The sequence below is a fragment of the Psammomys obesus genome, unplaced genomic scaffold (genome assembly GCF_907164565.1).
Source record: "Psammomys obesus unplaced genomic scaffold, mPsaObe1.curated_primary_1811, whole genome shotgun sequence".
Classification (NCBI taxonomy): Eukaryota; Metazoa; Chordata; class Mammalia; order Rodentia; family Muridae; genus Psammomys; species Psammomys obesus.
Window position 1 is genome coordinate 16,700,809 of NW_026596109.1, and position 27,798 is coordinate 16,728,606.

A 27,798-nucleotide genomic window follows, 5' to 3' on the forward strand; every position below is an offset into this window, starting at 1 on the left:
AGATCAAGAGATTAAAAAAAAATTAAACAGATCACAAACAATGAGATTAAAGCAGCAGAAAAAAACAAAACAAAACAAAAAAAACTACCAACAAAATAACCCCAGGACCAGAATTTTTACCATAACTTTAAAGAAGAAATAAAACTATTGCTTCCTAAATTATTATGTAAAGTAGAAAAAGAAAAAATGCTTTCAAATTCTTTTAATGAAGCCATCATTAGACTGATAGTAAAACCAGATAAAGACAGAACCAAAATTATAAGCAATCTCCTTGACAAATACAGAGAAAAAATTTATTACTTACAAACAGAATTCAAGAACATATCAAGGTAGGCAAGGTGGTGTATGCTTTTTTTAATCCTAGTACTCAGAAGGCAGAGGCAGGAAGATATTTATGGATTCCACAGAGTGAAACCCTAACTCAGAAATACTCAAGATTATCACTCATGATCAAGGCACTTCATTCCACAGAGGCAAGGATGGCTCAACATCTGTAAATCAATAAATATAATCTACCACAAAAATGGATTCATGAACAGAAATCACATGATCATCTCAGTAGATGCAAAAGAGCCTCTTCTTTGACAAAATCCAATACCCTTTCATAATAAAGTCCTAGTTGACTAGAAACACAGGGAACACATTTGAACATAGTAATGGTACATACAAGTCCATGCTAAATAAATGAAAAAAAAAAAAAAACCTCAAAAGTATTCCATTAATATCATGAACAAGACAAGGATGTTTGCTCCTTCCACTACATTTCAAGTCTTATTAAGAGCAATAATTCAGTAAACATATATAAGGAGCACAAAAAGAAGTAAAAATATCTTTATTGTAGAATATATGATTCTATACATGAAAGACCCCAAAGAAAACTTCTACAGCTGTTGAAACTTTCAGCAAAGTGGCACGATACAACATTAACAGACAAAACCCAGTAACCTTCCTATATACCAATGACAAACATACTGTGAAAGAAATCAGGGAAATAATTCCATTTACAGCAGCTTAACTAACAAAACAGAAAACCCTGGAATAACCTTAACCATGAAAGTAAAAGACCTATGTAATGGCAATTTTGGTTTCTTTGTAACCCCAGTTAAGTTATGTAAATATGTTTTTGTTTTAATCCCAAGTGTGGGATGTTAGTCTGGGCTTTAGTTTGTCCATAGCTAATAACTGCCTCCTGCAGGGCGTAGTGCTTGCCAGCTGGTAACAACATGCCTCATGCAGCATGGGGAGGGGTGTGATCTAGGACTCTGAGGGATCTAAATACAGAGCCCAGAAAGAGAAGGGGTGATAGTTTGGAGAGACCAGAAATGGACAATGTGGCGGTCTGGAGAGGCACGGGAGAGACACTTCCTAGCACAGTGGCTTGGAGGAGCTAGACGAAGGAGAGTGGCTGATTGCTGTGTTTCTGTTGACAGAAATTGGTATAGCCCCCAAAACAAAAGGAAAGAGGTCTGCAGCCTCTCTCCTTAGCCTTCTTTCTCCTACCTAGGGTTAAGGGGTTGGTGGAAGGGAGATAGAGGCTTAAATACCCCAAATAAAATACAGTTTAAAAACGAGAGCAACAGACCTGTCCTATAAAAACTTTAGAACACTAAAGAAATAGAGGAAGGCACTACTGTTCTCAACCCTTGGAGTGGTCAAATGACCTTTTCACAGCGATCACCTAAGACCATCAGAAAACACACATATTTACATTACAATTTTAAACAGTAGCAAAATTATAGTTACAAGGTGGCAATGAGGATAATTTTACGGATGGGGGGTCACCAAACATAAGTAACTATATTAAAGGGTTGCAGCATTAGGAAGGCTGAAAACCACCACACTAGAGGATGGAAGCAAGACACTAATATACAAAATTTAAATATTTTAAAAATGTTTCTGCATAGTTCAGAAAACTGTCATCCAAGTAAAGAGGGAGACCACAGAATGGGAGAAAATATTTGCTACTTACTTAGCTGATGGAGGATTGATATCTAGATTCTAGAACAAACAAAATCTCAAGAAGAGGTAAACATCAAAGAAACAAACAATTAAAAAAAAAAAGAAAAGAAAAGAAAGGCCCACTCCATGGGATGGAACCCTTGCCTGATATTGCTTACACGGCCAAGAACCTGAGACTAGACAGGCTGTGAACCTAGGGTAGAACCAAATGCTACTGCTTTGCTACAGGATCACTGCAGTCTCCCCCATTTCCTCATAGCTGCGCCACCCAATTGATTATTACTTGCTTGCGGCTAGGATGGGATGGTATGATTGGCCTTTCAATCATTGAAAGATTGTTACACTGGATAATAAAGTTAGGCCTGCACCTTGAGTCTGCTCTTTGGAGTCTGATTGCCGGGATTCTGTGTGGCCTCCACCATCACTTACCCACTTCTCCTCGGTTCCTGATCCTCACAGGAAATCAGTTTAGGAAACCCTTCTTTCCAGCAAGTCTTTCTCCTGCTTTTCTATCTTCTTATGCATATTTCCCTTGAGCCTTAGAGGAGACTTTGAATGATGTCAAATGTTTAAGGCAGGTCTTTTGTATTATCCCTGGCCACTTCCTGTTTTATCTCTCTACTTCCTGAGCCTTCACCATGTAAAAAGCTATCCTCCACAACACACCCCCACTGCCATGATGTTTTACCTAAGAAAATGGGATCAAACATGAACAGAACTCTCTGAAACCATAAACTGAGAGAAATCTTTCCATCCTTGAGTATATTGGTCACAGAATAAAGAAAAGTAACTAATGTAGTTGGTAGTAGATTACTATCACTGTATATATACAAATTTTGTGTAATATTCTTTAGCAATCATGCTAAATTGATTCTTAAGCATTGTCTATGAGTCAGTCTTCTTAAAGTTTCCTAAAGAAAATTAGTAGCATTTCTGTATCAATAGCCAATTACCACAACACCATTTATTAGTTAGTGAAATACCCAATTTCCAAGTGTAGCTCTATTTTTGAAACCTAATCTGATCTTTCTCTTTTAGTTTGTTAATGCTATGTCCAGCATGGCTGCCACGACAGATCTAACTAGAAGCAACAAGGGAATGAATAAAAAGATAGACAGACACAGACACACAGACACAAAGCTTGAGAGAAAGCTGGTTGTCTGGATTCACAACTGGAGAAGCCACAGCATGGAGCTGATAGAGATGCAGAGTTCTTGCATACAGCAGGACCAGGAGGAAGAGTTATCACATACAGATAAACAAGAAGGCGGGGTTTAGCTAATCTTGGTAAGAGCAGTCTCTGTAGGAGAATGTCTTTAGGCTATAAACATCAAAGGAAAAAACACGGAAGACATTTTTTGTATACTGTCAACATCCATACTTGAACCAGAAGAAGGTTTTGCCATTCCTCCATGCATCTGAGCTCTAGGGTCCTTGACATGACCAGCTCTTGTCAATAACAAACATTACTCCAGGAACTTTCTGTCACGGCTTTTTTCAAATCCTACATATCAATAGAGTTAAACTGCTACATTTCCTAAAAATCATCCTCAAATTATCAGACTATATAGTCTCCCAGGTCTAAGACTTGGTATAATAATTATTCCCTGGTATATAATTTTAGTCTATGTTTTTCTGACTCTTGTTCTCTCGTTTAACCAGAAAGCTCCTTGACAGAAGCATGGTATCACATATCACATTAACTTTTTTTTTTTTTTCTAGGAGTTAGCATAATTACAGACACAAATATTGTGGACTAAATAAAAATAAATTATCACTGACTTTCAGGGGTTTGTTTTTTTGTTTTTGTTTGTTTGTTTGGCTGGTTGGTTGATTTTCTGAGACAGGGTTTCTCTGTGTAGCTTGGGCTGTCCTAGAACTCACTTTGTAGACCAGGATGGCCTCGAACTCCTGGAGATCTGATTCCCTCTGCCTCTCAAGTGCTGGGATTAAAGGCGTGCGCCACCACTATCTCACTCACATACACACAGGTTTTTTCTTTCTCTCTTATTCAATTGTTGCTTCTAATACCAATTATTAATTTGTCATTCTCTATCTACTTGGCAGCCTGAAACTGTCACTCTCAAAGTTTTTGTCTCACACAAAGTAACTGTTCGACAGTCAGTCTGTTGAATACCAAGATTTCTAAACCACAGATGGGATCTACAAAGGAAAACACTGAATGTTGCTAAGCCAGGCTAAACCTTAACTGTGACTTAACTCATGCTTACTACAGGGAAACAATGAATAGTCAGCCCAAGGCAAATGAGAATTTAAATAGAAAAGCAGTTTAAGTCTCTAAAGTAAAAACAACAACTAAAACTAGCTGCTTATAAAAATAAGGATACTTTGTCACAAAAGTCAGATTATGTATCATAGCAAACAAATACAAACAGAAGCATGGTCAGGAAGTCACCACTAAAAATCCCAAAAATCTGGAAGGGAAATCTTGTTCTTTTTGTTTGTTTGATTTGTTTTGCCTTGTTTTTTGAGACAGGGTTTCTCTGCAAACAGCCCTGGCTGTCCTGGTTTTGTAGACCAGGCTGGCCTGGAACTCACAGAGATCTGCCTGCCTATGCCTCCTGAGTGCTGGGAGGGGAGAGGCGGGGAGGGGAAGGGGAGGCAAGAGAAGGGAAGAGAAGGTCATGGAGGGCTACTATACTGGCCATCTTACTTAATGTATAAAAGTGTACTTCTAATTAGAAAACAAAACCTGGTAACAAAAAGTTAGCTATACCTATGGTAAACACATACTCCTTCCTTGCAATCATAGGCATTCAGCAAATACCATAGCTCTCCAGCCACCTTCTAGCTTTCATACAAATTTGTATTATGTAATTGAAGCCCTTTACACATTTATCTGTCTGTATTCATACACTGACAATGTTTAAAACTAGAAACTCTTACTGATACTTAGAAATACTATGTATCAGAAAGTTGATTTCTAAGTTTATAATCTGATATATATATATTATTGAGCTCTTTTGTTTTATTCTCTTTTAGATTTTTCTTTTCAAGATCATTTAGGAAAACAAAAGGCCAACAGCAAGGTTCCTTCCATCAGTGTTATCTATAAAAACCCAAATGAATAATAAATCACTATATATTGTATTATTTGAGATCTTTAAATGCTGTTTTCACAGTAAACAGTCAAGCTAAAGATGATGTACTTGCTTTTTCCTGCCAGTTTATTACAGTAATGTTTTATTATGAATATAGGTACTTAAATCTAACAATAAGGTTTCAATATCACTACCAAAAAATGTACAAATGTTAAAATAATTGTACATACTTAACATATAATCCCATGTATATTATATAGTATAATTCAACACCTTGAACATGACAAGAATGTAGCCAGATCTCAAAGTCTGAAACTTCTTTTTAAATTTTATGCCCAGCACTTTACACATGACATTTCAACATTCTTTTACTTTTCTAAGAATCTGTATGTATTCATACCTTAAGTTTTGTTTTGACCAAAATCTTTACATTAAACACAATTTTTAGGTTTTAAGGGTCTTGGGTTTTTTCTTAAGCTTCTGAGAAAAACTGCTTTTTTAACAATCAAGATAATTCTAGATATACAAAAGAGGAGTTGCTTTTCTGACACAGGAACTCATATGTAGCCCAAGCTGGCTTCAAACCTCTAATCCTCCTTCCCCAGCCTTCTGAGTGTTCAGGGTGTCACCATCCCCAACTTTTATATAAATCACTGATATGAGATAAAGTTATTTTAGAAATTGGAGGGGAAATGAGAACAACAACTTAAGCTAGAAAAGGCAAAGAAGGGGGGGGACTAGTTGATAACCATGGGAGGCCTCCCTTTTCTGAGGACAAGAGGAAGAGGGCCTCAGTTGGAGGTGTGGGTATGAGAGGGAGAGACTGGGAGGAGAGGAGGGAGGGGAAGCTATCATAGGAATGTAAAATAAACAAATAACGTAATTAACAGAAAAAATAAAACAAAAATAAAAATACAAAAAAATGCTTTGTACCTACAAACCTTTCAAGTACATACATGAGATCTAAGGAAGTTTCTATGATCTAGAAAACTTGTTAAGAGTCTAACAGAAAGTAGAATTGTTTGAATAAGGCAGGACCTAGGTACTCTGAACCCCACCAGTTTTAGTTTCCAATCTACCCTGTATCTAATTGAATGCTTTATTATTATTATGAAAGTAGAGCTGAGAGATTCCTACTTGGTTAGAATAAGTTCTAAAAATCACAATTCTAAAATCAAACGTTCTGGACTTGGAAAATAGGATAACACTAAGCCCTCCAGGCATGAGCAGAAAGAGAGCAATAACCTTTCATTTATAAGGCTCAGGTTTCTGATGCCTAATTTAAAGTCATACTGACATATGTTAGGCCATGAAAACAGACCTTTGTATCCCAAGGATGTGATCTTTATGCGATAAAAAGTGCTCTTGGGCAAAACAACCTATAAGAATCTCAAATTCTACACCCATGAAAATATCTTACTATTAAAGGATGAATTTTCAGAGAATCACACAAAATATATTGATTCTGGGAAAAGGAATAACTAGTTTACACTAAACATTTTGTAATAATAATGTAGCTATTGATATTGTCAGTATCAGTAAAAAAAAAAGTCAGAAGACACTAATAAAAAAAATTCATCTATAAAAAAATGTACCTTAAATAGACATAACTATCCCCATTCCTTTGTATACTTTAAGTTATTTAAATATATGTTGTATATATATACATATATATGATCTAGCACAATTCTTAAAAAAAAAACTCTAGAATCTTCTAAAAAAAAAAAAACAGATATAGCCTATAAAGTATTCTAAATAATCTGCCTTTCATTTTATATTTCAAATGCTAAAAAAGATTAATTTAGAATGATAATAAATTTTTATAAGGCCCCCTCCATAAGCATTCTGTTTTTTAAAATAATTATCTTTGGAAAACCCTTTTTTAAAAAAGGTTAGCTACTAAACAATATGCATGTGCAGCATGAACAAGTACTTTCTAACCAAACACAGCTATTTCCACAGCAACCTAATCATAAACCAACCATCTCTTTTGACAAGAGGAAAAAAGAAGATTTTAGTGGCAAATAATCTAGCAATATAGGTCAACTCTGTCTAGTAACAGGCTTAATCAATTTTTCAGTAAAGCAGAGCCTCAAACAAGTTATTTGTAAATGACTTACTTACAAGCTGCATTAGTTCCAATTAAAAAATATTTAGGTAAACATGGTATCTACCAATGCATACATAAATTTTAATACTAAGAAATATATAGAGAAAAAGTTTGCATGTTTGCAACTTGAAGAGTTTAAAATTTGTGCTGCTAGAAACCAGAATTATGTATTTATTTATTCATTGACTAATATCTATGAAAAACAGAAATCTGATAGTTTTAATAGTGTTCTGCTCTTCTATCCAGACTCCAAGCCTGTTAGGTCTCTTCTCAGGCCATCTGTTCTGTGCTTGTGGTTAAACTGTGTTTCTTAACCATCAGCTTTAGCAACATGTGTGCATATTTTTTATCATGCCATCTAACTTAAAATTACTTGTATACAATTTCTGTTTTTTATTTTGTGATAGTTTACATTTTGTAAATACACACTTTACATTTAATTATGAAACATTTGAAATAGCGAATTTATATATCTAAATTAAAATGTACATAAACCAAAATATTTTCTTTATGAAAAACAACTAGTTAGGCAAATTTCATCGCCATTAAGAACTATCTAAGTACTAGTAGCTCATCCTTGAGCACGTTAGACATTAGTTCATCAAATACTTTTCCCCTTTTTTAAAAAAATATATCCCTTCAGCTTAATTTCTCCTCTTACTTTCTCATAAATTAAAACATTATGTATGGCAACAACTCAATCAAATAGTAGCAGTATAAATCTACATAATATATTCACTTATGTGAATATATAACAAAACAGTCACTCTTGGAAATATATGCAACAAACCACCACAGAGATTACAAGCATAGTTTCAGATACACCAAGTTATTTCTTCAAAAGTTGAAGGGGGAAAAAAAAAAAAAACTTAAGTTTTTCTAGCCCGAACAGAGCTAGCAGTGCAGCCTAGAATTCACTTATTTAACAAACAGAAGCAATGTTTTGTTTTGTTTTGTTTGTTTGTTTAAACTGCACAGAGACACAGCAACAATAAAAGCCTAATGCTATGCAGATTGCTACCTTTGGGTTTGTCCACACTGCATAAAATGCCAAAAGGCCTATGCTATCTTTCTTTCTTTCTTTCCTGGCTGTGCGGAACCCAAGGCTATATGTATGGCTAGGCAAACACTTTACCACTGAGCCACTTCTATATTTCTTTTAAGTTAGACATTAACTCTTCAAATATTTTTCCTTTAAAAATTTTTTTATTCATTTTACATCCTGATCAGAGGCCCCCTCCCTAGTCTCCTAGTCTCTCCCTTGCTCCCTCTTCCCCTAATCCCCGTCCACTAGTCCTCACAAAGAAGGAGCCCTCCTCCCTTACCAACTGAACCCAGACTATCAAGTCTCTTCAGGACTGCGGCCACACAAGGCCACCTTGCCCAGGCGAAGTGGTCAAAGAGCAGGCCGCAGGCAGTTCATCTCAAAGACAGACTCTGGTTCCCTTACTAGGTAACCTACATGGAGACTTAGTTGCCTATCAGCTACATCTGAGCAAGGCCTGGGTCCTCTCCATGCGTAGTCCTTAGTTGGTGCAGTCTGCGCAGGGCCCAAATTTATTGGCTCTGTTGGTCTTGTGGAGCTCTTGTCCTCTCCAAGTCCTATCCCCCCACTCTTCCATAAGACTATGCGCTCTGCCCAAAATCTGGCTGAGTCTCAGAATCTGCTTCAATCCTCTGAGTGGAGTCTGGAAACAACCCAGATGTCCCTCAACTGAAGAATGAATAAAGAAACTGTGGTACATCTACACAATGGAATACTATTGAGGTACTAAAAACAAGGACATCATGAAATTTGCAGACAAATGGATGGAGCTGGAAAAGATCATCCTGACTGAGGTAACCCAAACCCAGAAAGACATACATAGTCTATACTCATTTATAAGTGGATATCAGCCATATAGTACAGGATAACCATATTACAACTACGAACCCAGAGAAGCTAAGAAACAAAAAGGACCCTAGGGAGGATGTGCAATTCTCATCCAGAAAGGCAAATAGAATAGACACCAGACGTAGCTGAGGAGATGGAACAGGACAGGAGTCTTCCATTGATGTCCTCTGGAAACACTCCAATAATTTTAGTAAGTTAAAAAGTACGATTATTATATGTGTATGCATGTGTCCATTGCATGTATGTATGTGCATATCACTTGTGTGCCTCACTTGTGTACACTGGACCTAGAGTTTCAGGTGTGTGTGAGCCACCAAGTAGGTGCTGTGAACAGCACCTGGGTCCTCTGCACAAGAAGCAAAAGCTTTGAACCACAGAGCCATCTCCCAACCCCCCAACCCCACACCTTTCAAATATTATGCTGGCAGTTTTGGAACTTCTCAATTCCACAGTCCCTTTCTACTTATAAAATTGGAAGCATTCTACTAAGTTTTTGTTTATGTGGGTTATATCTTCATTATTGTATTAGAAATTTAAATTTTTCTATTTATTACAATTTATTCACTAAGTATCCCCGCTGCAGCTCCCTCTCTCATCTCCTTCCAGTCCCACCCTCTCTCCTTCATCTCCTCCCATGCCCTTTCCCTAGTACCCTGATAGGGGAGGACCTCCTCTACTTCTATCTGACCCTAGCCTATCAGGTCTCATCAAGACTGGGTGCATCATCTTCCTCTATGGTCTGGCAAGGCTGCACTCCCAGGGGGAGATGATGAAAAAGCCAGCCAATGAATTCATGACAGAGACAGCCCCTGCCTCCCTTTCTAGGGAACCCACTTAGGAACTGAGCTGTCTATGGGCTTCCTCTGAATAGGGGCTCTAGGTCCTCTCCATACATGGTTCTTGGTTGGAGTATCTGTCTCTGAAAGACCCCCTGAGCCCAGTTATTTTGGCTCTGTTGTTCTCCTTGTAGAGCTCCTGTCCTCTCTAGGTCTTTCTATCTCCCTCTTCTTCCATAAGGTTTCCTGCACTCTGCCCAGAGTCTGCCTATGAGTCTCAGTATCTCCTTTCATACCCAGATGAGTATTCTTTCAGAGGCCCCCTGTGGAAGGCTTTGTCCTGTCCTTTGTCTTCTCCTACTTCTGATGTCTATCCTGTTTGCCCTTCTGAGTGAGGTTTCAGCCTCTTCCCTAGGGTCCTCTTTGTTGTTTAGCTTGTTTAGGAATATGGATTTTAGTATGTTTATCCTATACTATATGGCTAATATCCACTTACAAGTAAGTATATACCATGTGTCTTTCTGCTTCTGGGATACTACATTCAGGATGATCTTTTCTAGTTCCCACCATTTGCTTGTAAATTTCATGATTTCCTTGTTTTTAATAGATGAGTAGTATTCCATTGTGTGAATGTATCGCAATTTCTGTATCCATTCTTCAGTTGAGGGAGATCTGGGTTGTTTCCAGGTTCTGGCTATTATGACTAACATTGCTATGAAAATAGCTGAGCAAATATCCTTGCTGTATGGTTTAGCATCTTTCAGATATGTACCCAGGAATGGTATAGCTGGATCTTGAGGAAGCACTATTCCTAATTTTCTGAGAAAGTGTCAGATTGATTTCCAAAGTGGCTGTACAAGTTTATGTTCCCACCAGCAATAAAGGAGGGTTCCCCTTTCTCCACAACCTCTCCAGCATGCATCATCCCTCTCAATGGATCACAACTATCTGATTCGCTGGTTCTAGGGAATCAGACACTCTATGCAGACTTTTGTGGGCAACAAGCACATACACCTAGGCACAACACCCATGCACAGACAAAAATAAATAAATATTTACTATATATTTACTAAATATTTACTACACATCTATTTACTAGACAAGCTTGGACAGGTACAGCAGCTTACACCTGTAATCTCGGCACTTTAAGAGACTGAAAGAGGAGGATTGCAGAAAGGTTAAGGGCAGCCTGAACTACACAGTGAGTTCCAGTCCAGCCTGTTCTGCAAAGCAAGACTCTGTCTCAAACAAAATAAAACCACAACAACTAAAACAAAAATGTGTGCTCTAGACAGTAATTTTTACTGCTTTATCACTTTTATGTGAAAACAAATTTTAACTACAAGCCTATACCATGAAGACTCTATAAACTACCAGCACAAGGTTGACCAAGCCAAGGTGACAAAGCTTCACCCACATACACGTATGAATGTGTGAGTGTATGTACATATGTATGTATGCAGTTGTAAACAGGGTCTCTCTCTACCTCAAATATCTTGAACTCCGATACCTAGCACAACCTTTATTTCATAATCAATGATTTTGTAGCACACGGGGTGGGCAGGGAACTTAACAGTATAAAAGTAATTCTGACCTCACAGGCAACCTTCAGAGACTCTAGGGTGACAAGGGTTTGCTGATTTCACTTTGAGAAACCACTACATTAGACAAATCAACTCATGTTCTTGGCCTGTTCATCTGTGATGGAGCTTTAATCCACCAACCTTGAACCTTAAAACAAAGTCAAAGTTTTTTTTTTTCATTAGTAACTTGGAACATATTTGCTGATCTAGTCTAGAGACAACAAATTTAAAAGTGGGCTGATATAAAAGTTGGTTTGTCTTTTTCAATATGCCAGTAAAATACTTCAAACAGAGTAATGCTAATTACATTATAAAACCACAATTTAAAACAAGATAAAAATACTTATTACTGTTAGAGACAAGTGAAAAACAAAGAAATTTAATAAAAAGAAATAAATATGAAGCAAAAGGTCCAGACAAACAAATGCAATACTTGTAAAAGCTATGATCTACTGAAACAGGTTAGAGGAAAGGTATATATACAGAAACAAACTTGCAGCAGAGTCTTCAAGAGAAAGAAGCTGTTTGTGCCCTTCCATTAGTTTATAAGTGATGGAAGATTTACAATACGTTCAAATCAGCTGAGGACAGCAAACTGATGCATGCACACAATGTTGAAAAGGGAAAGAAGGCTGGAGACATGCCCCAGGAGTCAAGGGTGTGTACTGATCTTACAGAGGACTCCAGCTCAGTTCCTAGCACTCATGCAGAGCAATTCACAATTGCCAATAACTCCAGATCCAAAACAATGCAAATACTCTTCTGGATTTGGAGCATCCATATGAGACATACGGATATAACACAACCTTTTTAATGTGCTGGCTGTGATAGCACATGCCAGTAAGCAAACTACAGGAAACAGGCACGAGGACCAGGAGTTGGAAGCCAGCCTGGGTTATATATTTTTAAAAAGCCAGGTGTGATAGCTCATATCTATAAATCCCAGTATTTGGGACAACCTAGGCCTCAGTATAAGATCCTGTCTCAAAATCACATACAAAAGAAGAGTAAGACACTCTTAATAAAAAAAAAAAATACTTTGGAGGAGGGGACAGAATTTTTTTTCAGACAGGGTTTGAAAAGCCCATGCTGAAAAAGGTTTGGTGGTGCACACCTCTAATCCTAGCACCCAGGGAGGCAGAGTAGGCAGGTCTCTGTGAGCTCCAGACCAGCCTGATCTACAGAGTCCAGGATAGCCAAGGCTACACAAAATAACCATCTTGAAAAAAAATTAAAATTTAAATTTAAAAAAAAAGGAAAAGAAAGAAAGAAAAGCCCATGGTGTAGAAACAGAATGGTCAATCAACGAAATCGAACATAAGACCCAGATATTAACCCACACACCTACGGATACTTGATTTTTGACAAAGAAGCCAAAACCATTCAAAGGAAAAAAGATAGCATCTTCAACAACTGGTGCTGGTCTAACTGAATGTCTCCATGTAGAAAAATGCAAATAGATCCATATTTATCACCCTGCACAAAACTAAAGTCCAACTGGATCAAAGACCTCAACATTAAATCAGACACACTACACCTCTTAAGAGGAAAAAGTGGGGAAGAGCCTAGAATTCATTGGCACAAGAGACAACTTCCTGAACAAAACCTCAACAGCACAGGCTCTAAGAACACAATCAATAAATGAGACCTCATGAAACTGAAAAGCTTCTGTAAAGCAAAGGACATTGTCATCAGAACAAAACGACAGCCTACAGAATGGGAAAGTATCTTTACCTACCCCATATTTGACAGAGGGCTAATATCCAGAATATATAACGAACTTAAGAAGTCAAACACAAACAAACCAAGTAACCCAATTAAAATTGGAGTACAGAGCTAAACAGATAATTCTTAATAGAGGAATATGGAATGTCAGAGAAACACTAAAGAAATGTTCAACCTCCTTAGTCATCAGGGAAATACAAATCAAAACAACCCTAAGATTTCACCTTACACCCATTAGAATGGCTAAGATCAAAAACTCAAGTAACAATATGTGCTGAAGAGGATGTGGAGAAAGGGAAACCCTCCTCCACTGCTGGTGGGAAAGTAAACTTGTACAATCACTTTGGAAATCTGACACCTTCTCAGAAAATTAGGAATAGTGCTACCTCAAGATCCAGCTATACCACTCCTAGGCATATATCCGAAATATGTTCAACTATACAACAAGGACGGCTGCTCAACCATGTTCGTAGCAACTCTATTTGTAATAGCCAGAATCTGGAGACAACCTAGATGTCCCTCAACAGAGGAATAAACACAGAAATCGTGGTACATTTACACAATGGAATACTACTTAGCTATTAAAAACAAGGAAATCATAAAATGTTCAGGCAAATGGTGGGAACTAGAAAAGATCACCTTAAGTGAGGTGACCCAGAAGCAGAAAGACATACATGGTATATACTCACTCATAAATGGTTATTGGGCATATAATATAGGATAAACATACTAAAATCTATACTCCTAAAGAAGCTAAACAACAAGGAAGACCCTAGGGAAGATGCTCAATCCTCATTTAGAATGGCAAATGCGATAGACATAGGAAGCAGAAGACAGGGAACAGGGCAGGAGCCTACCACAGAGGGCCTCTGAAAGACTCTACTGACTGAGGTATCGAAACAGAGGCTGAGACACATAGCCAAACTTTGGGCAGAGTGCATGGACTTTTATGAAAGAAGGGTGAGGTAGAAAGACCTGGAGCAGACAGGAGCTCCAAAAGAAAACCAACAGGGCCAAAAAAAAAAAAAAAAAAAAAAAAAAAAAAAAAAAAAACAAAAAAAAAAAAAAACACCCAAACCAATACAAAACAAAAAAACAAAAACAAAACAAAAAACTTGGCCCTAGGGTCCCTGCAGAGACTGATACCCCAACCAAGGACCATGCCTGTAGAGGACCTAAAACCCTTGCTCAGATGTTGCTCACAGACTCAGTTTCCAAGTGGCTACCCTAGTAAGGGGAGTAGGAGCTGTCATGAACTCAGTGGCAGGCTCTCTAATCACCTCCTCCTGGAAGTGCAGCCTTGCCAGGCCACAGAGGGAAACAATACAGCTAGCCTTGATGAGACCTGATGGGCTAGGGTCAGATAGAAGGGGAGGAGGACCTCCCCTATCAGTGGACTAATGGAGGGGCATAGGGGGAGAAGAAGGAGGGTGGGATTGGTAGGACATGAGGCAGGGGGCCACAGGTGAGATACAAAGTGAATAAATTGTAATAAATAATAAATAAATATTTTTAAAAAGAAAAGCCCATGCTGGCTTCGGACTTACTATGTAACCCCAGGCTAGTTTCAAACTAGAGCTCTTCCCTCAGTATCCCCAGGTTGATATTACAGGCATATACCACCATGCCTAGCTTTAAAAACAAACAAACAAACAAACAAACAAACAAAACTAAACAGGGTTTCTCTGTGTAGTGCTGGCTGCCCTGGACTAACTTTGTAGACCAGCCTGGCCTCGAACTCACAAAGATCTGCCTACCGCCTACCTCTTCCTCCCAGAGTGCTGGGATTACAGGTATGTGCCACCTCAACTATTAAGTAGTAAAACAAATTTCTCCATTGTAAAAAAAAAAAAAAAAAAAAAGATAACACAACCCTTTGGTTAACTATGCAAATAAGATTAGAATCTTATTCCAGAATATAATTCAAAAACAAATTATGGGCTGGGTATATAGAGGTGTACACTTTAATCCTAGCGCTCAGGAGGTAGAAGCAGGCAGGTGTCTATGAATTTGAAGACAGCCAGGGCTACAGAGGGAGTTCTAGACCAGCCAGGGCTCCACAGTGCGACCTTCTCTGAAAACAGCAACTAACAAAGTATACAACTATGGTTTACAGAATAATTAAAAAAATAGAGTAATTATATGTTTTTTTGAATAATAGTAAAATTTACTAAAACCAGTACTGCCCTAACTCTGAATTGCTGCTTTACGCCTCTCAGCATCTTCACAATTATTTAAAAGTACAGCACAAAGATCACTAGTAAAAAATTAAAATGTGAATTGGGCTTGCAAGATGGCTTATCAGATAGACGCGCTTGCCGACCAACAACACAAGCCTGATCATCTGAGCTCGATGCCAAGCACCCACGTAAAAGTGAAAGGAGGAAACTAATTCTAACAAGTTGTCCTCTAACCTGCACAAGTGTGCTACGGCAAACACACACACAATAATGTAATATTTTAATATTTTATAAAATGCAAATTAATTTCTAGAAAATTGTTGTCTCCCAGATAAATATTCTATCAATGCGGACTCTGAAGTAGTCCAACACCCTAATAAATGCTTGTAATAGTACATCCATAAAGTTTGTACCCATTAAATAAATTTGTAAGTGAAATAAACACTTTTATCCGAAAGGAAAACTTAAACAAATGTGCAAATGTACAGGGAGGATAGTGGTTTCATAGGAATGGCCCCCATAGGCTTTTTTACTTGAGCGCTTGGTCCTTAGGAAGTGGTGTTACTTGAGAGGCATCAGGAGGTATGGGTTTTTACAGGGTAGCTGTGGCCTTGCTGGAGGAAGTTTGCCATTGTAGTGGGCTTTGGCGTTCCACCAGCTCAAGCCTGGTGGTGCGGTGTCTCTGCCTGCATCTGGATGTAGAACTCTCAGCTACCACGTCTGCCTGCATGCTGCCACAAGGATAACTGACTAAATTTCCAAAACTGTAAGCCAGCCCCAATCAAATGCTTTCCTTTATAAGTGTTGCTGTGGCCACAGTGGCCCTTCACAGCAATAGAATACTAAGACACATGGCTACTGAATTGTTCTCAAAGAAAGCTAGTCATACTCATGTTTTATATATTTAAATGTTCTCAGTGGCATGTTATAAAAAGTAAAGGCAAATTAAACACTTTCTTTAAAATTAACATTTTTCCCCTGTGGATACAGACTTTAAAAAAAACTGTCTGCTCCACTTAGCACTGGCGTCATCTCTCATACTGTCTTTCACACATTTGACGTAGAAAGTTACCAACTGTCTTGCCATGGCTTTACACTGTTCCTTCTTCTTCAGGCACAAAGGGCAACCTCATCTGGGACCTGGCTACCACCATTACACTTATTCACCCATCCTTCTTACTTGCTCTTACCTGTCCTTAGCTTAGCTAACCTTAGCTTCAAGCATTACTACAATTTAAAGTGTACTGTTTACTGATGAATCCTTAGTGCTTAACAGTACCATATATGTTCAATATATTACATAAAGTTATAGACCAAACATCAATGTATATACTAAATCACACAATGAATCAGGCTGAACTGATTTTCCAAAATAAAACTTTTAATCTGCAATTGCAAATGTTTCTCAAATGATTGTCATATACAACCAAAATTATGTTATTTTTCTAATTTGCTATAATCTAGTTTATTCTGCCTATGCAACTTTACGTATGTGTGTGTGTGTGAGTGTGTGTGTATAAATATCCTTCTCTTTTCTATAATCATTCAAATCTAGTCATCCTTCAAGGATTAACTGAAATCTAAATTTTTCTATATATTGGTTTCCATGAATAGCCACACTCCAAAAGCCAAACCTACCTCATAAACATCAGGGCTCATTAATCTATTCCCACTATCTACACTCTGGCATTTACTATAGTTCATTCACCCTTTTTAACCAAACTTTGTAAAGATGCGTTTCTGTACTTTTTTTTTTAAATCTTTTATTATTTTTTTTTATTAATTACACTTTATTCATTTTGTATCCCCCCATAAGCCCCTCCCTCCTCCCCTGCCGATCCCACCCTCCCTCCCCTTTCTGCATGCATGCCACTCCCCAAGTCCACTGATAGGGGAGGTTCTCCTCTTCTTTCTGATCTTAGTCTATCAGTTCTCATCAAAAGTGGCTGCATTGTCCTCTACTGTGGCCTGGTAAGGCTGCTCCCCCCTCAGGGGGAAGTGATCAACGAGCAGGCCAATCAGATTATGTCAGAGGCAGTCCCTCTTCCCATTACTATGTAACCCACTTGGACACTGAACTGCCTTGGGCTACACCTGTGCAGGGGTTCCAGGTCATCTCCACGAATAGTCCTTGGTTGGAGTATGAGTCTCTGGGAAGTTCCCTGTGTTCAAATTATCTTGTTCTGTTGCTCTGCTTGTAGAGTTCCCGTTCCCTCCAGCTCTTACTATTTCCCACTTCTTACATAAAATTCGTTTCTGTACTTCTTATCCTTCATTCTCTGTCAACAACCCATGTTTTAATAAAAGACTGAGACCAGGCACCTAAAACTAAGGCATCTTCCCTGTCCAGGGTAGGGAAATGGTTATGTTGCCAATGGCATAGTGAATTTCAACTTCTTTTCTAGCCTTTATTAAAAAAAAAATTAAGCAATATTAAAAGACAACATTAACAATTTTTTTCCTGAAGCATTACTGAGATATTTCGCAAATATAAAGTTTATAAACCTATAAATTACCAGCTTTCTTTCTATATAAAATTATTTAGTAATTATTACTTTGTTTTCCTTTTTTTTTCCCCACACAGGGTTTCTCTGTAGCCTTTGCTATCCTGGACTCACTTTGTAGATGAGGCTGGCCTCAAACTCACAGCCATCTGCCTGCCTCTGCCATCCTGAGTGCTGGAATTAAAGATGTGAATTACCACACCTAACTTGTTTTCCATTTTAATTTTTCATTTATACTCACTTCTACTTATGTGAAAACTGAGATGTCATGGCTTCATAAAGAATAATAAATTCAGCTTCTCAGTTTTGGGTATTTCCAGTCAACTTATGTACCTGTTAGGAACTGTCTGCTTCTGTCCTTAATCACTATTCAAATATCAAATTTTCCAAGTCCTGACTTCAATTTTCTACTCCCTCTCACTTTGTTTCTTCTATAGCCTATTCTTTCTTCATTCTTACTGCAACATCTAGTCCTCTTAAATGTTGAGTTACAACCCTATTTTGGAGTCATAAAACTGAATGCAAAGCTTTGCAGTAGTTCCATTATACGGATATAGCACAGTTTATCCATTTAGCTTTCAAAGGACAGCATGGTTGTTTTCAGTTTGGGGGAAACTATGAATAAGAATCCTATAAATATCTTCGCGCTGTCTTTCGTGTAAATGCAGGTTTTACCTCATTTGGCAAATTCCTGAGTGGATTGCTAGCTCGTGCGGTAAGACAAAGTTTACTATGTAAAAGCACCAAAATATCTCCTTAAGCTTCCTAACAGTGTGGGTTGCAATTCCGTATGAAAGTCACATAACTGAGTATAGGGTCAAAAAAAAAATCCAGCAACAGTGAAAGGTTTCTGAATACAGAGCATCCAAAACTTAATTCGAAGTAAGATGTATAATGAAACCAAGATGTCTGTGGTAGCATTTACCTGCACTGTGGTGAATTTTTACTTCAACACTGACTCTAAACATAACTTGTGCAGTGCATTGTGTGTGCCATCATGCCATACAATGCAAATGAACATAGTGCCTAAAGCATCTTGGTTCAGATTCAAGACTACCATATATTACAAATGTCAGGCTTCTGAATGGCTATGCAACGCTTTCTGCATATGAAACCAATGATGGCTTAATTATGGAAAATAAAAACAATTAACATTTTCCTGGCATGATTCTTCAGAATGAATCAAATTAGTGTATTTTTGTGTTACCGTGTTAGAAAGTTTGATTTAAAAAGTGCTGTTTGAGTTGCTAAATTGAGTTTCATTTAAAAAAAAAATCATACAATGAATTTTAACTTGGGATAAAAATCAGAATTTCTAATGGCCCTATCAAAATATTGATGATCTCCAAAAATATTAACGATGTTTTACATCATACACTACCAAATATTCAGCCAAGACTTAACTCTTTATGCAAAAGTAAACACATCTTTATCATTGGCCTTTGTTTTAATAACTGATAAAATTATATGAGTATCAAAGGAGTGCTTTAAAATAAATTAATGATTTATTCTTGGTAAATGTTTGATTTGTATACCTGCTTTATATAGCTATACAGCTGAGCTCAGGGAGAAAGTTCTCAAGTGGAAAGAGTTCCTGAGTGGAAAAGGCTGAGTTCTGCTCTAGGCTATCAGGCCCCTCAGCTGCCACTGCTTTCTTCCTCACTTAAGGTTCACACACTGTACTAAACAACTCAATTATCAGAGAACAAATTGGCAAAAAAAAAGGGGGGGGGGAGAAGGGAAGGCATGAGGATGACAGAGTGCCCTGGGGAAGGAAACATGAGTAAAGTGCAGTAACTCTGATCTATTATGCACAAAAGGAAGCCCATGACGGAAGCTAACCATAAGTAAAATAAATATAAAATAATTTACTCACTGGAGAGTCTGTAACCTATTTTCTTCTATCCAATATTTCCAAATTTAAATAAACTTTACAGATGTTTTTGTCAGTTTCTGAGTAGCTAAAGATTATTGCTTAATCAATCGTACTGACTGGCTCTTCTTATGTAAATACGTGATTTCCAAACTTCAAATGGGCCTGCCCTGACTATACTTGCATTCATCTTTCCTTGTGATTTCTCACCAATAGTCTTGCAAATCTTTTCATTTTCCTCAAGCCTTTACCGTGTTTATTCACATTTTCAGGCTTTTCATTTATTGCATTTGTTTAAAATGTCTTCCCTTCTGCTCTTCTGTTCATGACTCCTCCCATTTATTCTGATCATTTCTGATAAATTTTTACACAGAATTCAGTTTCTGCTTATGTCTTCCTTAAGAAGTTTTTTGTTGTTGTTTTGTTTTGTTTTTTTGGCAAGTGCTCTCCTCCTAGTCACATCCCTAGCCCTATAAAAGCTGTTTCATGTAAGACATTGCTTCCCTCTTTAGGCCAACACTGTATCAAGATCTTACTTCCACCACTAAGTATAACGGACTTTACTGGTAGAGAAACCACCATATCCTGGCACCCAGCAGACAGCATTCAGAAACTACCTACTTAATGAAATTATCTTTGAATGAACCATCCCTTCATCCATCTCACTTAGTATTAGATCTGGATGCTGGCCAACGACTTCTGCTCTGAAATCCACTCTTGCCTTACTGGGGCCACATACTCACACTAAGCAAGAAGTCCAAATAACAAAGTGGTACATACCTAAAAAACTCCTCTTTTACAGATGACACTTTAGAGCCAATCTCACAAAAACCTGTCCCCCAAGTTTGTCCTTTGGATGGATTACACTACAGATGAATTCAAAGGAGCAGTAAATTTGGAGAAGGGATTGTAAGAACCTGGATTGGACACACCTGGCATGCCTTTGCATGAAACTTCTCTGTGGTAACAGAGAGCCAGGAATGAAAAAAAAAAAGTCTGTGTTCAGTTTCAATCATGTTCTATACTATGAACTGTCAACATATAAATTCTATATTCTACTAATTCTAAATGTGAACCCTTTAAAGATATAATGGTATATGTACCATGTTAAAAGACTAAGACACATTTAACCATTTGTTAACTTGTTTTATAGTCTCTTATTATTACTTCCCACTGTAAATGAATGTCTGTTCTAGGTCCCATAAATGCTAGAACAGATCTTCTACTTACAGTAAAGTTAGTGAGCTTCATTAACCTATTTTTATAGATTATTGAATTTTTATAATTATTGAATTATTCTATGCTCTATAGTGATGCAGAAAAGCATAGAAGTAATTGGTTAAGTATTTTATTAAAATGACAGGTCTAGACTTTAAATCTTAAAACTAATTTCTGTCTTTATATCACACTAAAACATTGTGTATTAAAGACTGAATTATATGTCTCAGAAAAACAAAATCTCAAATATTATTTTTAAATTTGAAACTTTACTCCTCAGTTGGTATCAAACTTGTTTCACAGATTCTAAAAGGAAGTCACAAAATATCTCTCTGAAAGCAGTTAAGAGTTGTTCTTACTTTTTATTTAGCCTGTGAGAATGTTTCCTACTACTAACATTCCAAAGAAAAATGTTGGTCAAACACTTAAATGTATACCCATATTAAAACTAACTGCCTTATTCTTCTCCTCATAATTTCTTCAAATTTGGGGATTAGTTACACAGAGAAACAGTCAGTCATTACAGGATAATTCTGAAGACATCAGTCTAGAGTAAGGCCATGCTGGCCATTTTCCTAAAAGTTAGTGGAAAGCAAAATGAAAGCACTGCTGATTACAATATCATACAGAACCATGACCTCTCATTCAGACCATCTCTCCCCTCATGAGATATATAACACAGGAAGAGTGTTTCTTCTTTATTGATATCAAGCTTTATATCTGTCTGATAAGCAGCACTGAAGAAAAACTACTTCACTCAGTTACGGTAAGAAAATGCCCTAAAGCACAGACAATAGCTGGCCTATCATTCTAGAGCTCTAAAGAGCTTCTCTCTCCTGCTAGTTAAAGGTGGCTAATGCTGTCACAAGCTCTGACATTCTTTGATTCAAAGAGCTACTCAATGAAATCAAAGATTTATCTTTAAGTACAACTGAACTCCACATCAGTGAACAGAGTCCCAAATTCTAATTCCAGATTAATAGAAAGTATCACAAAGATGTCAGCTTCTAATTTTCAGGGTCTGGTCCAAATTGGCAACATCTGCATCACTGATATAATAAATATTCTTTTTTAACTTTATTATTATTATCATTTATTACAATTTATTCAATTTGTATCCTGGCTGTGTCCTCCTCCCTAGTCTCCTCCCTCTATGCCCCTCCAATAGCCCACTGATAGGTGAGATCCCTCCCCTTCTATTTGCCCCTGGCCTATCAGGTCTCCTCCAGACTGGTGGCATTGTCTTCCTCTGTGGCCTGACAAGGCTGCACACCTTCCCCACCCCCCGGGGGGGTGGTAATCAGAGAGCCTGTCACTGAGTTCTTGCCAGATAAAGTCCCTGCTCCCCTTCCTAGGGAAGGCACTTGGAGACTGAGTCTATGGGCTACATCTGTGCAAGGGTTTTAGGTCCTCTCCATGCATGGTCCTTGGGTGAAGTATCAGTCTCTGCAGGGTTCCCAAGAGTCGGTTTTTATGGCTCTGTTGCTCTCCTTTTGGAGCTCTTGCCCCCTCTAGGTCTTTTTATTTCCCCTTCTTTCATAAAATACCCTGCACTCTGCCCAAAGTTTGGCTATGACTCTTAGCCTCTGCTTCGATACCTTGATCAGTATAGTCCTTCAGAGGCCGTCTGTGGTAGGCTCCTGCCCTGTTCCCTGTCTTTTCCTACTTTCAATGTCTATCGCATTTGTCTTTCTGTATGAGGATCGAGCATCTTCTCTAGGATCTTCCTTGTTGTTTAGCTTCTTTAGAAGTACAGATTTTTAACAAATACTTTAGATTTAAAAAAAAAAAACATAGTAAATTCCCTATAATATAAAAGTCTGATTTTTCTACCAGGCAGTGGTGGCACACGGCTTTAATCTCAGCACTTGGGTGTCAGAAGCAGATGGATCTCTGAATTCAACAAAGCCTGGTCTACAGAGCAAGTTCCAGGACAGCCAGAGCTACATAGAGAAACCCTGTCTCAGAAAAAAAAAAAAACAAAACATTATAAAAAGTGCCTATGTTCCATATGAAAGCAGTAAGATAAGATTAGCAGGGCAAAAATATAATTATTAAAGTTTACAAACTGATTTCTACTTCTTGACAAGAAGGACCAAATTTACCTTCCTACCTGAAACAATTCGGAGCCAGGAGAAGACAAAACCTATGAAATATTTTTCAAGACATTAGACATGAGGCAAATAAATAAATAAATAAATGATCATCTTTGGTAGATGGAGAACGAACTTGAACCCAACAGCAGCCTAGTCTCACTGCCTAGAAACTCCACCAGCCATGAGCAGGGGGAGGAGGAAGCTCAGGCAGCTGAGAGAGCTAAGCTGAGGGGCAATACCGCTGAGCACACAGGCAAAGTACCACAGATGGAGCACCGAACTAGGAAAAGACTCAATAGGTATCTCAGCAGACTGCAGCTGAGTTCTTGTCAGTACAGAACTGTGAAGAAACTAAACAAAGCCAATGAAAGAGCCAAAAAAGTTTTTATTTCAGGTAACAACACAAATAGTTACCATTCCCACCAATCACAGTACTTAGAAAAATTCTGACTAAATGGTACAAGGTACAGCCTAAAAACTTTACAGCCACTGTGGTGATGTACACTTTTGATCCCAGTACTTGGAAGGCAGAGGCAGGCCTCCCAGATCTCTGTGAGACCAGCCTGGTTTACACAGTAAGTTCTAGGAAAGGCAGGGCTATATAGGAAGAGCCTGCCTCAAATAATAATAATAATCATAATAAAAATACATTAATAAAATACAAATGCAAATTCTGAAAAGTTAAAACTCTTTCTGAGTAACTTAACACATCCAAGAACAAAGCTCAAGACATCTGTACTTTATGGAATATTAAAATATTCAATATCCAACAAGAAGATACAATTTCAATTATCTAACATCAAATAAAATCACCAGAATATATAAAAGCAGAGAAACATATGCAAACTGAGAAAAAAATCAATCAAAATCAATTTATGAAATTATAAAATTAGTAGATATGGGAAATGAGACAATTATAACTATATTCCACATTTAAAAATCTAAAGAGATAAAACTGAGAAATCTGAACATGGGAGATATAATGGGCAAGCTTTCTACAGAGTACACTGTCTCTAAAATGATATTTATATTAAGTAGGACTAAACAAAATAGAAGGGATTCATGAGTATCACACAAGCCTATTCAAAATCAAAGACACAACAACAACACCCAGCAATGAACATCAGTGAGCTCTGAACCACACCACCGGATCTGATATACATTAACTGGACTTCCAAAAGAAGGAGAGGAAGAAGCTTGTGTACACACATATACTACATAGGTAATATGTATATACACACACACATACACACATATATATATATACACCAGATATATGTGTATAGTATATTAAAAAAAAAAAAACGATGGCTACATTTCTTTCAAATTTGGTAAAAATGAAGCCCACAGATCCAAGAAGCTCAACAAACTTGAAGTATAAGGAGCACAAAGAAAAATACATTGTCCCATTCAGAAAGGGTTCTTGCTCAAAAATCCTATAACCAAATGTAATTTAGAAACTTTTTAAAATCAGGTTCATCTTTAGGTTAACTATCTTCCTGCCAGAGTTTTAACTGGGACCTTAACAGTATAGTGAGTCACACAGTCAACTGAGTAAACTATGTAGCACAATTTCTAGCTGTTTCAAAATTGGCAAAATACAGCTCTTAAAATAATGTACTGTGGTGAGACATGGGCAGAATCCTTTTAATTCCAGCACCTGGAAGGCAGACGCGGGTGGCTCTCTCAGAGGCAAGCCTGTTCTACACTGCAAGTTCCAGGTCAGACAGGGCTATATAATAAGACTATGCACATAAAAATAAAATAATAAGGCATTTGGCTGCTCTACCACTTGCATAATTCATTGAACTACACTTGTGTTGACAATTTTAACAAATTATTCTTTTAAGAAAACAAAGACTACTTCTTTTCCTTTCCTTTCCCCTTATATAGGTCATTCAAAACAAAATTAGGACACTAAAAAAATCTTTTAGAGAAACTGATAGGTGGAACTGAAAACACAGAAGTAGATTTGAGGTTTAGAAAGCAACCAGTCCTCACTCTGGAGAGACTGGGAGAACCTGGAACATCACTATTCATTTTCAAAACATACATATTTTAAATCAAAGCCAAAACTGATGGTTTTTAAAATTTTTTTTATTTATTCTTCTCTCATATACTACATCCTGACCACAGGTTCCCCTCTCAGCCCCTCCCCCACCTCCTACCCATTCCTCCTCAGTTTCTCTTCAGAAAAAGGCAAGGCTAATGTGTTTTTAACTCTTCACTCAAGTACAAAGTTTCAAAAAATAAAAAATATTCTTTAGAAAAAGAATTCAATAAAAAACATCAAGGTGACAATTTCATGTATATTTACACTTTGATAGTATTCAGCATAAAAAATTCAAATTTTCCTGCCTGAAATTAAGCAAATACAGAGACATAAGAGGAAAACTGTGAGTATCTATTCATAATGGCTTCCCTTCCTAAAACAGTAGTTAAGTATTCTTATCATTTTGTTTAGGAAATAGTAGGATATTTTAAATAAAAAGTAATGCCATTAGTATCTGCTAAGAATGCACTAATCCTGAAAATGTCTACGCTTTTTTTCCTTTCTAAGGAAAAAAAATACATTTTTAGCTAACTCATATATCTAAGTGCCTACACACACATTTTCTTTGGAAAAGGTATAAAACAACACTATTTCCTGTAGGGTCACACATACATGGAAACAGCATACAAACCTCAAGACACAGAGCTTAGTAGGGAAACAGTCTTTCTGTGTTTGACTTCTAACCTTGTCCAAGCTTCTTTTCTTTTGCTGTGATAAACATAAGACCAAAAGCACCTTGTGGGAGGAAAGGGTTTATTGCTTCTTACTTCCAGGTTCCCAACTACTTCTACCACTACAGACAGACACACATACACACACACACACACACACACACTGGGGAACAAAAGGTCACCACAGGAGCTAGAGACGAGAATTAAAGCAGAGCCCCTGGAGAAATGGTGCTTCCTGATTTGCTCCCCTGCCTTGCTCCACTACCTGCCCAGGGATGGCACTGTCAGCAGTGGCTGGACCCTCCCACATCAAGTAACCAAGAAAATGTCCCCACAGACTCGCCTACAAGCAAAAGGGACAGAAGCATTTTCTCAACTGAGGTTCCCTTTTCCCTGAAGACCCTTATGTCAGGATGACAAAAACCTAACCAGTACAAACTTCCTAAAATAGAAAACCTAAAAACAAAAATTTTCAGTAAAATACACAATTGCTCTATCTAAAATTAACATAACTGTATAAGACTCTAATAACAAGTATTTATACTGCATTAATGTTTCACATGCATAAAAGTAGTATCTTCAAATCAAAAAGTACACAATTATTCTTGTAATGAGAATCTATTAAGAAGTCTGAACACAGCTGCAGTATTCAGCAATTGTTAACCACTGAAGTACTTAGAATGCATCCCTACTACAATACCGTAAGATGGAGTCATTTTTATTCCTCTGATCTAGGTACTGATCTACTTTCAATATTCAATTTCTATCTCAACACATTTCTACTTAACAGAAACTCAATTATTAGAGACAAAAGACTTAACTAACCCAGCTCTCAAGGCTTCAGTTATTTACACAAACCTCAAAATATCTTTAAACAATTCCTCAAACATTAAGCAATTTGATAATTCATCAATAATAACATACTAAGCCATCTAATCAAATTTAAATATTTAAAATGTTTGCTACAGAAGACTTTCTGACCAATCAGCAATGTAATTGAATTTTTCACTTCTGAAATATGTTACTTCACCAGCTTCAATTTTTTGAACTCCTTCTTATATTAAAATAGTTAATGAAAACCATCTTTGCACATAACTTAGTTAAGTCTTTTTCCTCTCGTAGACAAGATTTCTGTCTCCGTCATTTTACCAAATTACCAAAGATGACACAATGTGGTTTGAATTTCTGCACTGAAGACAATAAATGACAAAACAGGCAGGACTGGCAAAGCCACAGACTAAAAGTTACCCAGTCTTAACAGGTATAACTACTCGGTTGTGATAAACGAGATGGGCGGATAAAAATAACGCTCTTTCCAGATCCAATTAAACCTGTGTTTTGGTTTGGTTTTTTTTTTTTTTTTTTTTTTTTTTTTTCCCCGACCAAAGAACCAAATTAAGGGTTTAAGACGCGAAATCAAAGTACGTTATTTTCCAGGGAGTAAGTTACCGAGAGGAGAAGAAGAAGACACTCACATTTGGAGCATGACCTGGTTCAAGAACACCCCGTCCACCAGAGCCACATACTCATCCAGGTTGGTCCCATTTCCAGCAGCCAGAGGTCCAAACGTTTTAACCTAGAACGGGAAGGATCATCACGGTCGTGAACGCCCACCTCCATCTCTGCAGACACAGACGACGCAACGAGACGTACAATAAGGGGCATCTTACTTACCCAAGTGACCAAGGGGCTGCTCATGAACTGCTCCAGAAGGGGAGTGAAGACCTCGTTCTCCATTTTACAGATTGTGTGTGCAGATCTATATGTTCAGGAGGGGGGAAAGGGGAAGTCCCACAAACACGCCCAGGGGGTAGGTCAGTCGACACACGAGTAAGGCGGAATCAATGAAAGTCCATTCCGGCCGGGGAGGAAAACCCCGCCGAAGAGGGGGAAGCAGCCTCCGTCCTCAGACCCCGCGGGGGAGCCGGGCCGCGGCCGGCGCTGCCAGTGTGTGCCCCCGGCGAGGAGGGGCAGCAAACAGGCATCTGGAGGGGGAGGACGCGGAGAGCGGCCGCGGGGCGCGAGACAAAAAGCCGTCACGGCTGCCGCGCCCGGGGGGAGCCGGCCAGCGCAGCGGCCGCCGCGGGGGGCGAG

General features: G+C 37.9%; 1 protein-coding gene across 6 annotated transcripts in view; it reads right to left on the reverse strand.

Annotated features, from left to right (window-relative positions):
• Positions 1 to 27,730, reverse strand: part of Ccdc88a (coiled-coil domain containing 88A) — a 127,177-nt gene extending 99,447 nt beyond the window's left edge. For all 6 annotated transcript variants that reach the window (XM_055628904.1, XM_055628905.1, XM_055628903.1 and 3 more), the window contains exons 1-2: positions 27,379 to 27,730; positions 27,180 to 27,280 (exon numbers count right to left, since the gene is read on the reverse strand). In XM_055628904.1, coding sequence (XP_055484879.1) covers positions 27,180 to 27,280; positions 27,379 to 27,441 — 164 coding nt within the window. In that variant the 5' untranslated portion in view covers positions 27,442 to 27,730. The remainder of the gene's footprint in view (positions 1 to 27,179; positions 27,281 to 27,378) is intronic.
• Between the last annotated feature and the right edge of the window lie 68 nt (positions 27,731 to 27,798).